Below are 12578 nucleotides of genomic sequence, written 5' to 3' on the forward strand. Positions count from 1 at the left end.
GGCCTGCCAACTCTCCTGACCTGAACCCCATAGAGAATCTGTGGGATATTGTGAAGAGAAAGTTGAGAGACGCAAGACCCAACACTCTGGATGAGCTTAAGGCCGCTATTGAAGCATCCTGGGCCTCCATAACATCTCAGCAGTGTCACAGGCTGATTGCCTCCATGCCACGCCGCATTGAAGCAGTCATTTCTGCCAAAGGATTCCCGATCAAGTATTGAGTACATAACTGAACATTATTATTTGATGGTTTTTTTGTTTGTTATTAAAAAACACTTTTATTTGATTGGACGGTTGAAATATGCTAATTTATTGAGACAGGTTTTTTGGGTTATCAGGAGTTGTAGGCCAAAATCATCAGTATTAAAACAATAAAAGACCTGACAAATTTCAGTTGGTGGATAATGAATCTATAATATATGAAAGTTTAATTGTAATCATTACATTATGGTAAATAATGAAATTTAACACTATATGCTAATTTTTTGAGAAGGACCTGTATACATATACATAGAGAAAACAATCAAACCAATGAGGTAGGAGGGAAGGAAATTAACAGTATAAAATTAGGAGGGACATAGGGAAATATATTATATAATATTTAAGGAGAAACATAAAATTAAGATCTACTCAACCTGAGTAAAAAATGTAATAGGTTCATACAATACATAATTTGGGGTATTAGATAAAGGGCAAATCTTGACACCTCCTTCAATTTCTGAAAATCTTTACAGAACTGTAACGATTCATCAAGCTTTGGAATCAGTACAATGGGACTAGCCCACTCACTCCTGACCTCTTCAATCATTCCTAAGTGGAGTATCTTCTTTACCTCTTCCAAGATGGCTTGCCTCTGGAATCGGGAACATGGTACAGTTTAATTCACACCCTTCCCGAGGCTCGTTGACAATGTCATGCCGGATCACAGATGTTTGACCGGGCAGTTATGAAAATACGTCCATATTCCTCTGCACTAATTTCCAAGCCTCCTGTAGCTGTTGTTTCGAAAGATTTTCATTAATCTTTGCCTCGTTCAAAGCATCTACCCGGGCCGATGTCGGAGGGACCATCAGAGATGCGGCCGGAGTCGGCTCTGTAATCATACATTCCCGGTCTTTCCATTCCTTTAATAGATTGACATGGTAAATTTGCTCAGGTTTCCTCTTCCCGGGCTGATACACACTGTAATTCACCTCCCCAATTTTGCCCTGGACTTCATATGGGCCTTGCCACCTGGCCAAGAACTTACTTTCTGCAGTGGGTACCAAAACACTCTAACCCCTTGTTTAAAGGATCTAACTGTAGTTTTTCCATTGTAACCTCAGCTCTGAGCTGCCTGGGCATTCAGGAGATGTTTCTTTACGATAGGCATTATGTATGTAATCCAATCCTCTATATGTGCTCTATAACTCTTTTCTGAGCGGTGGGTGTTATGGTCCCAATGGCAGGGGACCTCAGAGATTACCGCAAAGTCTGCAAAACATAAATACTCGCTCTTAGGGAAGTGGTAACTAGGCTGACCATATACCTGATCCTAGCGCAAACACTAACAGCAGCCGGGGAACGTGCCTACGTTGGTCCTAGACGTCTCGCGCCAGCCGGAGAACTAACTAACCCTATCAGGGAAAATAAGACCTCTCTTGCCTCCAGAGAAAAGACCCCAAAGTAATACAAGCCCCCAACAAATAATAACGGTGAGGTAAGAAGAAAAGACAAACGTAAGAATGAACTAGATTTAGCAAAGAGAGGCCCACTGACTAATAGCAGAATATAGTAAGAAGACTTATATGATCAGCAAAAAACCCTGCAAAATATCCACGCTGAATATCCAAGAACCCCCAAACCGACTGACGGTGTGGGGGGAGAATATCAGCCCCCTAGAGCTTCCAGCGATATCAGGAATCACATTTTGTACAAGCTGGACAAAAAAATAAGAACAATGCAAATGATCAAAAGTACGACAGCAGGACTTAGCTTATCTTGCAAAGAACCAGGACCTGAAGACAGGAGCAAACAGAAGTGAACTGATTACAACGATGCCAGGCACTGGACTGAGAATCCAGGAAGTTTAAATAGCAACACCCATGGTCTAACGAAGCAGGTGAGTACCAACCTGGTAAAAGACAATCCAAGTGCCAAATCACTAGTGACCACAAGAGGGAGCCAAAAGGTATAGTTCACAACAGTACCCCCCCTTTAAGGAGGGGTCACCGAACCCTCACCAAGACCACCAGGGCGACCAGGATGAGCAGCGTGGAAGGCACGAACCAAATCGGCCGCATGAACATCAGAGGCGGCCACCCAGGAATTATCCTCCTGACCATAGCCCTTCCATTTGACCAAATACTGAAGCCTCCGTCTAGAGAGACGAGAATCCAAGATCTTCTCCACTACGTACTCCAACTCGCCCTCAACCAACACCAGAGCAGGAGGCTCAACAGCAGGAACCACAGGCACAACGTACCGCCGCAACAAAGACCTATGGAACACGTTGTGAATGGCAAACGACACCGGAAGATCCAAACGAAAAGAAACTGGGTTAAGAACTTCCAAAATTTTATAAGGACCAATAAAACGAGGCTTAAACTTAGGAGAGGAAACCTTCAGAGGGACATACCGAGAAGACAACCAAACCAAATCCCCAACACGAAGTCGGGGGCCCACACCGCGGCGGCGGTTGGCAAAACGCTGAGCCTTCTCCTGTGACAACTTCAAGTTGTCCACTACATGATTCCAAATCCGCTGCAACCTATCCACCACGGAATCCACCCCAGGACAGTCAGAAGACTCAACATGACCCGAGGAGAAACGAGGGTGAAAACCAGAGTTGCAGAAGAATGGCGAAACCAAAGTAGCGGAACTAGCCCGATTATTAAGGGCAAACTCCGCCAATGGCAAGAAGGTCACCCAATCATCCTGGTCCGCAGAAACAAAACATCTCAAATAAGCCTCCAGTGTCTGATTAGTTCGCTCCATTTGACCATTAGTCTGAGGATGGAAGACAGATGAAAACGACAAATCAATGCCCATTTTAGCACAAAAAGATCGCCAGAATCTGGACACAAACTGGGATCCTCTGTCGGACACGATATTCTCCAGGAATGCCGTGTAACCGAACCACATTCTGAAAAAACAAAGGAACCAGATCGGAAGAGGAAGGCAACTTAGGCAAGGGTACTAAATGGACCATCTTGGAAAAACGATCACACACCACCCAAATGACAGACATTCCTTGAGACACCGGAAGATCAGAAATGAAATCCATGGAAATGTGTGTCCAAGGCCTCTTCGGGACGGGCAAGGGCAGAAGCAACCCGCTAGCACGAGAACAACAAGGCTTAGCCCGAGCACAAGTCCCACAGGACTGCACAAATGACCGCACATCCCGTGACAAGGAAGGCCACCAAAAGGACCTGGCCACCAAATCTCGGGTACCAAAAATTCCCGGATGCCCTGCCAACACCGAGGAATGAACCTCGGAAATGACTTTGCTGGTCCATTTATCAGGAACAAACAGTCTGTCGGGTGGACAAGAGTCAGGTCTACCAGCCTGAAATCTCTGCAACACACGTCGCAAATCAGGAGATATGGCCGACACGATTACTCCCTCTTTAAGAATACCAGCCGGCTCCGAGACTCCAGGAGAGTCAGGCACAAAGCTCCTTGAAAGAGCATCAGCCTTAACATTCTTCGAACCAGGCAGGTACGAGACCACAAAGTCAAAACGAGAGAAAAACAATGACCAACGAGCCTGTCTAGGATTCAGGCGCTTAGCAGACTCGAGATACATCAGATTTTTGTGATCAGTTAGGACCACCACACGATGCTTAGCACCCTCGAGCCAATGACGCCACTCCTCAAATGCCCACTTCATGGCCAACAACTCCCGATTACCAACATCATAGTTCCGCTCAGCAGGTGAAAACTTCCTAGAGAAAAAAGCACATGGTCTCATCACAGAGCAACCAGAGCCTCTCTGCGACAAAACAGCCCCAGCAGCAATCTCAGAAGCATCCACTTCAACCTGAAAGGGAAGTGAGACATCAGGCTGGCACAGAACAGGCGCCGAAGTAAACCGGCGCTTCAGCTCCTGGAAGGCCTCCACGGCTGCAGGAGCCCAATTAGCCACATCAGAACCTTTCTTGGTCATATCCGTCAAAGGCTTAACAACGCTAGAAAAATTAGCGATAAAGCGACGGTAGAAATTAGCAAACCCCAAGAACTTCTGAAGACTCTTAACAGAAGTGGGCTGAGTCCAATCATGAATAGCTCGGACCTTGACTGGGTCCATCTCCACAGCAGAAGGGGAGAAAATAAAACCCAAAAAGGAAACCTTCTGCACTCCAAAGAGACACTTTGAGCCCTTCACAAACAAAGCGTTATCACGCAAAACCTGAAACACCATCCTGACCTGCTTTACATGAGAATCCCAATCATCCGAGAAAACTAGAATATCATCCAGATACACAATCAAAAATTTATCCAGATACTTCCGGAAGATATCATGCATAAAGGACTGAAACACTGAAGGGGCATTAGAGAGCCCAAAGGGCATCACCAAGTATTCAAAATGACCTTCGGGCGTATTGAATGCAGTTTTCCATTCATCTCCCTGCCTAATGCGCACAAGGTTGTACGCCCCACGAAGATCTATCTTGGTGAACCACTTGGCACCCTTAATCCGAGCAAACAAGTCTGACAATAGTGGCAAAGGATACTGAAACTTAACAGTGATTTTATTCAGAAGCCGATAGTCTATACAAGGTCTCAAAGACCCGTCTTTCTTGGCCACAAAAAAGAATCCCGCACCGAGAGGGGAAGAGGATGGACGAATATGCCCCTTCTCCAAAGATTCCTTGACATAAGAACGCATCGCGGCATGCTCGGGTACAGACAAATTAAATAATCGTCCCTTAGGAAATTTACTGCCAGGAATCAAATCTATAGCGCAGTCACAGTCCCTATGAGGAGGAAGAGCACTGGACCTGGACTCACTGAACACATCCTGATAGTCACAGAAATACTCAGGAACTTCTGAAGGAATAGAAGTAGCAATAGACACCGGGGGAGAATCGCAATGAATTCCCTGACAACCCCAACTTGACACAGACATAGCCTTCCAATCCAAAACAGGATTATGGGTCTGTAACCATGGCAGACCTAAAACGACCAAATCATTCATTTTATGCAGAACAAGAAAACAAATCACCTCCCGATGTTCAGGAGTCATGCACATGGTCACTTGTGTCCAATACTGCGGTTTATTTTCCGCCAGTGGCGTAGCATCAATTCCTCTGAGAGGAATCGGAATTTTTAAAGGCTCCAGGACAAAACCGCAGCGTTTGGCAAACGACAAGTCCATAAGACTCAGGGCAGCACCTGAATCCACAAATGCCATAACAGGGTAGGAAGACAATGAACAAATTAAAGTCACAGACAAAATAAATTTAGGCTGCAAATTACCAATGGTGACAGGACTGACAACCTTGGTTAGGCGTTTAGAGCATGCTGATATAACATGTGTAGAATCACCACAGTAAAAACACAGCCCATTCTGACGTCTATGATTTTGTCGTTCGGTTCTAGTCAGGATTCTATCACATTGCATTGAGACAGGTGTCTGTTCAGACAACACCGCCAGAGGTTTAGCGGATTTGCGCTCCCACAAACGCCGATCAATCTGAATAGCCAGCGCCATAGAATCATTCAGACTTGTAGGAATTGTAAAACCCACCATCACATTCTTAATGGCTTCAGAAAGGCCATTTCTGAAATTTGCGGCCAGAGCACATTCATTCCATCGAGTAAGCACGGACCACTTCCGAAATTTTTGGCAGTACACCTCAGCTTCATCCTGGCCCTGAGAGATGGCCAGTAGAGCTTTTTCTGCCTGAATTTCAAGATTAGGCTCCTCATAAAGCAGTCCGAGCGCCAGAAAAAACGCATCAACATCCGCCAATGCCGGATCTCCTGGCGCTAACGAGAAAGCCCAATCCTGAGGGTCGCCACGCAAGAAAGAGATAACAATTTTTACTTGCTGAGCTGAATCTCCAGACGAACGAGGTTTCAAAGATAGAAACAATTTACAATTATTCCTAAAATTCCTAAATTTAAATCGATCTCCAGAGAACAGCTCAGGAATAGGTATCTTAGGCTCTGACATAGGACTGCTAACAACAAAATCCTGAATGCCCTGCACGCGTGCAGCAAGCTGATCCACACTAGTAATCAAGGTCTGAACATTCATGTCTGCAGCAAAGTTTCAAGCCACTCAGAGATAAAGGGGAAAAAAAAAAAAAAAAAAACTCAGAACTTCTTTTCTTTTAATCCCACTTCAGCAATGCATTAACTATTTATAGGCCTGGCATACTGTTATGGTCCCAATGGCAGGGGACCTCAGAGATTACCGCAAAGTCTGCAAAACATAAATACTCGCTCTTAGGGAAGTGGTAACTAGGCTGACCATATAACTGATCCTAGCGCAAACACTAACAGCAGCCGGGGAACGTGCCTATGTTGGTCCTAGACGTCTCGCGCCAGCCGGAGAACTAACTAACCCTATCAGGGAAAATAAGACCTCTCTTGCCTCCAGAGAAAAGACCCCAAAGTAATACAAGCCCCCAACAAATAATAACGGTGAGGTAAGAAGAAAAGACAAACGTAAGAATGAACTAGATTTAGCAAAGAGAGGCCCACTGACTAATAGCAGAATATAGTAAGAAGACATATGGTCAGCAAAAAACCCTGCAAAATATCCACGCTGAATATCCAAGAACCCCCAAACTGACTGACGGTGTGGGGGGAGAATATCAGCCCCCTAGAGCTTCCAGCGATATCAGGAATCACATTTTGTACAAGCTGGACAAAAAAATAAGAACAATGCAAATGATCAAAAGTACGAAAGCAGGACTTAGCTTATCTTGCAAAGAACCAGGACCTGAAGACAGGAGCAAACAGAAGTGAACTGATTACAACGATGCCAGGCACTGGACTGAGAATCCAGGAAGTTTAAATAGCAACACCCATGGTCTAACGAAGCAGGTGAGTACCAACCTGGTAAAAGACAATCCAAGTGCCAAATCACTAGTGACCACAAGAGGGAGCCAAAAGGTATAGTTCACAACAGGTGGGCTCTTGTTCCCATGTTTCTTTGGCAATGTCCAGCAGGCCCTTGAGATGTCTACCATGTAATAGTTCAAACAGAGATAATTCCGTGGAAAACAGTGGTACCTCCCAGATGGCGAACACTAGATACGTCAACAACATTTCCCAGTCCTTCTTATCTTTAGCTATAACTTTTTTAACATAGATTTTAAGGTCTTATTAAATATTTCTGCTAGACCCTCAGATTGACGAACAAAATTGTTTGATCTGGACTCTGGAGCAGTTTACACAATTCTTTAGTGACTTTAGACATAAAAGGAATCCCCTGATTTGTAAGGATCTCTTTGGTAGCCCAAGGCAGAAGAACATGGCAAACAGCTCCTGCTCAGTAAGTTTTGCTAAGGTATGACTAAGAGGAATCGCCTCCGGGTAATGAATCACATAATCCACTATGTCCAATATGTGTTGGTGTCCATGGGCTGATTTCACTATTGGCCCAACCAAATCCATAGCAATCCTCTCAAAGGGTACCCCGATAACAGGCAGAGGAACCAGTGGACTATGGAAATTTGCTGTGGGCACGGTCAGCTGACACTCTGGACATGATTCACAAAACCTCGGAATAAACGCCGGCCCAAAAGAACCGCTGTAGAATACGGCCTTGCATTTTTTTTACTTCCCAGATGACCTCCCAGCATGTGCCATCTCAAGCACCACTCAGCAGTATGATTGGGGCACTACCAGCAGATCTATTATTTCAGCACGGATTTTGTCAACCCAGTATAACATCTCCTGGTTGACAGCCATATGAGAGAAAACCGCCTCTGCCCCAGGTTGTTGTGCCACCCCATTATCACCTGTTCCTGTGCCTGGGTTAGTGTGGGATCCTGGAACTGAGCTGTCTCAAAAGTCCCCTGGATGCCGGCGTGGTACTCGCAGTGGGACGCAGTCCCATACGAATCCTGAGTGACCACATAGCACTTGATCAGGCTGACAACCTGATCTTAGTTCCCCAGGTCCCCTTGCCCCACACAGCACTGTATGGCTACTGGCAGAGTTCGCACCATCTGGTCAACTACTAACCTCTACACCATCTGGGCTGGGCTGCAACTGCAACAAGTCATACACCTGAGACTTAGTGGGTCGGGTCTCAACAAAAGCCCACTGGTACACTCGTTGTGCCCATACACACTTAGTAACCCCCAGTTGGGCGAGAATTTCACCTTTGAGTTTCCCATAGTTCTAGGCATCCTCCCAGCTTAGGTCAAAGTAAGCCTTCTGGGCATCTCCCATCAGGAAAGGGGCAACCACTTCAGCTCACTTGGAAATTGGCAAGCACTCCCACTCCACTGTGCATTCAAGCACAGTGAGGAAAAATTCTGTGTCGTCCTCCGGACTCATCTTCATTAGTGATGACCTGACTTTGTCCCGGGCCTCAGGACGAACAGCAGTGGGGCTGTCTCTCACAGAGTCTCTCGCGGGACCGTAATCTGTTGTAGAATCAGGTTGTTAGTCAGCTGCAGCTGCTGCTGCAGGTATGGCTTCTGCTGTTGCGGCTGCTGCTGCCTTGCTTTTGCTGCTGAAACTGCAGCTCCTGCTGTTGGGTGACGACCAAATGTTTTAGTATCTCCTCCATATTGTCCATGGGCCTGACTTATAACTTTGCGGGCTTAATCACCGATATACAGTTTTCTTCGGGGTACGTCTCAATTCACACTGTCCACATTCTCCACCATATGTAAGGCAGTGGTGTTTCCGCTAGTGAATTTAGTGATACAGTGACCCAGGCAAGTTAAGTAAGTTTATTGGCCATATACTGCATGCATGAAATCGCTCACCTTTGGATCGCAGCTGGGAATAGGTAAATAAAGTCCCGTGCCGCTGGCACTTACACCCCCGTAAAGTTCTCGGGTGCTACCGTGTTCATCCACATTGCTGGCTCTGGCCTTTATTACTTCACATAGAGAGCCATACAACCTCAGTACCTTCAGTTCTGCTGCATGTGAAATCCAAACACAAAAACTGACACAACCAAACCTTAACTTCAGGTTGAAATGAAAATCGTGGCCATGGGCCACTTGTTAGACCCGGACTAGAGAGACAGATCGGTCCCATCCTACAGATCTTTTAAAAAATAAAAGCCCAAGACAGGTTTTCTTAAACTGACTTAGTCAAATAATTTGACCCAGTTCACACTTACTTTTATTTTGCATGGTATTTTGCATGGTAACCACTCCAGGGGTTCAGTATGCTTCTAAGCACATTCTGGGGAATACATAATGGGCCTCACATATGATTCCCCTCACTGTCTCACACCTTATAATTTATTATTGCTTTTATAGGTTTTGTCCATATCGATTAAGTTTGGATCTCTACATGCATCACCCTGTTGAGACCAATATATTTCTTGTTTTTAAATGGTTTTAATCCCATTTGTTCTTTTTGTGTTTAATAAAATATTTCTATTTTTCATTATCTTAGTTTCTGGCAATATTGCAGGGTTTCAGTGCCTTTTCGGTATCTCCTTCCCCTTTTGCTTCACTTTTTTGTCTTTTTTGGGTACCGTATATGGCACATTCCCCTAATTGTTCGGTGGCCAATTTCCTTTTGTTGCCATGTCAATTCTTTCAGCATTTTTGCAGCATTTTTTTCACCAATAGAAACTCAAGAGAATGTGAAAAAATGCTTTAAAGAACGCAATGGCAATTTTGCATAATTTTTACGCGTTTTTGGAGAATAAAACTACCTTTAGTAAATATGTGCTATAGACAAAGCATGCATGCACACAAAAACAAATAAAAAATGCTGTGAAAAACAGACGCTATGAATGCAGTGGGGTTTTTTTGCTAAGAGAGCAGGTTTTGGCTGCAGAAAAAATTGCAGCAAATAACCCTGCATGTGACTATCAGTCATGGACACTTGACCTGGTGCACAAAGGTAGGAAAAACTAATAAAGTACCTACTCCTGGTGACTCTCCTCCTGAAGCGATGTCCCCGGCAGCCGGACATTCAATATTACTCCCTCTGTGCTCTCCCTGCACTAAGCGGTGAGATCCTGCAGATTATCGCGAAATCTCGCTGCTTTGGTTGGTGTGAGAACATAGCAAGCAGAGCAGAAACCAGGGGGACAGTGATGGATACTGAGGCAGAGGCAGGCAACACACTTCTAATAAAATAACCCTGTTCCTGGCAGCAGAGCGTTTCCTGTTTTCTTCTGCCCAAGGATGTGCATTAGAAGCATGAGTCGTGCAGAGAGATCAATGAGAAAACGTGCCATCTACAAGATGGTGCCACGCTTCCATTGAAAATTAGGTACTGTATATAAATCCATGTTTTTTTTATAGTTGTTGACTGATTTAAAAATTACAAAATGTAATTATACATTTGTGTTTACTTTTTGTAAGCTGTGTCCTAAATATATATATAAAAAAAGTAAAAGAAACTTCAGTTTCGACCCAGCTCCGCCAAAATAGGCAGAGCTAGGGTGGGAAGGGAGCGCGTTGGATGGCGGTAAGATTTGTGGAAAGGCTCAAGGAGGCACATGCCACTGGTCAGACTCTCCAAATTCATTAAGAAGCATCAAGATCGGCATTGTTCACCCTATTCTTGATGAATCGGAGGGTGCAATTCTTAGATTAGTGGCTTTTCATAGATTTTCTCATATGGAGGTCAAGTCACTCTGATCTTTGTTATGATTTTGCATATGTTTGTTATAGGAGACACCTACCAATGAACTAAGTAATCCGAATGCACCAGAAAATGATCAAGTTTCCCAGAATCCTTCACTGGAGTCAAGTCTGGATGCCTTCTCTTCAGCCGATGGTTTCAGTAAGCAATGTCAATGTCCTACAACAAGCCATTGACATCCACGTAATTACAACGCCATTATATTTAAAGAGAATGTCCCAGGAGATTCCAGCTTAGTTATAACTGAGAATCTCCATTTTCCCAAAGGGGCTACATTTCTAACATTCAACTTCCCCTATGTCAATTGTACACAGTACACCCCCAGATATCATCTTATTAACACCTCCTCACATAGCTACTGGCTAAAAAAGAAAATGAAACACTTGAGCAGTCTGAAAACATTGGTAATGCACAAAGCTTTGTTAGCTTCATCAACAGATATGCTATTGCATACTACCCAGCATTTCAATACACCAAATTAGGACACTAAAACCTCACCCTAGGACCACACAAGAAGAACCTGTGTCCCAGGCGGGTTTGCAAAAAATCTCCTACTTTATTGTCTTGTCCCAACAAAATCGTGGATCAAGACAAGTCTTCTGTTGAATGGTCTTATCTGTTGACCACCAAGTAAAACCAGGAGAAGCCTACGTATGTGGAAGGGGCAGGACACCCAATATTGCCCTAATATATGATTTCTATTTCATAATGTGGCTTTTGTGTCTGATAGGTGGAAGTTTTGAATGGGACGATGACTTTCCCTTGATGACCCAAAATTCCACATTCCTTCCCATGGCAGCTGAAGGCGCAGCTCTCAAGTCACCTATAAGCCCTACTGGATCAATACCTCCTGTACTTCAAGGAAAGCGAGTCGAAGGAAACCTAATTGACTCACTAAGATTCACCCGATTCACTGTCTCGCCTGCTGTAGAACCACATGTTCCATTATGTGATTCAGATGTAGTTCCATCCGCAGGTTAGTATCATCATTGACTCATTTCTCCACATAGTAGAGGTTGAGTAGAAACTTGAGTCCAAACCTAAAGACTCAACTGTTGAGTTGAACAAATGGTTTTTGACAATGATCGTAAAATAAAGTTGTTATGGTAATTCTGTCAGCATGAGATCCATGACCTTTGTGTTTTTCTCTAGGTGCTATTGAAAACTGAAGATGCTTTGGCCTCCTGGAGATCTGGCTGTCATACCAGAGTCAGAGAAGCCTCATGCTACTTTTCTATGGACTTTCTATGGTTCTTTTTTTTTTTTTGCTTATGTCTGAGCAAATATACTCTTTTTCCACAAAGATAGATTCTCTCTGGATTATCAAGATCCATGCATAGACGAGCACCGCAGATTGCAATTTATGAAGCAAAAGAACATATTTGACCGTCCTATACATGCTCTTCATAATCAAGCCCACGTGGGAACTCTTCATCAGATATTTTGGATAATCAGCTCTTCTCTTGTCTACTGTGCAAGATGATTTCTTCATATTGAAAAAAAAAATAATGTGCCAAACTGACTCCATTTTATTTGATGTCCAGTTCCAGCTTTGGTCTTCAGTCTGAACATCAGCGTCTTGTGGGCTCAAGTGAATGGGACTGCAGTGTTTACAGCCTCGGTTTACAGTTCTTTTTTTATCGCTTTTTTTACATTTTTCATATTCTTAGCTTTTCTGTGAGCTAAGATCCATTTCAAAGTGTAGAGATCTTATATATCATACATGGATATTTAGGCCACGAAGGCACCAGTCATATTGACTTCCTATTACAAAGCAAGCCTAGCAA

At 44.1% G+C, this 12578-nt stretch overlaps 1 protein-coding gene across 4 annotated transcripts in view; it reads left to right on the forward strand.

Annotated features, from left to right (window-relative positions):
• The window catches only part of LMTK3 (lemur tyrosine kinase 3), a 127151-nt gene extending 114864 nt beyond the window's left edge, over positions 1-12287 (forward strand). For all 4 annotated transcript variants that reach the window (XM_077259511.1, XM_077259515.1, XM_077259514.1 and 1 more), the window contains exons 14-16: positions 10821-10932; positions 11522-11767; positions 11944-12287. In XM_077259511.1, coding sequence (XP_077115626.1) covers positions 10821-10932; positions 11522-11767; positions 11944-11960 — 375 coding nt within the window. In that variant the 3' untranslated portion in view covers positions 11961-12287. The remainder of the gene's footprint in view (positions 1-10820; positions 10933-11521; positions 11768-11943) is intronic.
• The last annotated feature ends 291 nt before the right edge of the window (positions 12288-12578 follow it).

This window comes from Ranitomeya variabilis, chromosome 4, assembly GCF_051348905.1.
Source record: "Ranitomeya variabilis isolate aRanVar5 chromosome 4, aRanVar5.hap1, whole genome shotgun sequence".
NCBI lineage: Eukaryota > Metazoa > Chordata > Amphibia > Anura > Dendrobatidae > Ranitomeya > Ranitomeya variabilis.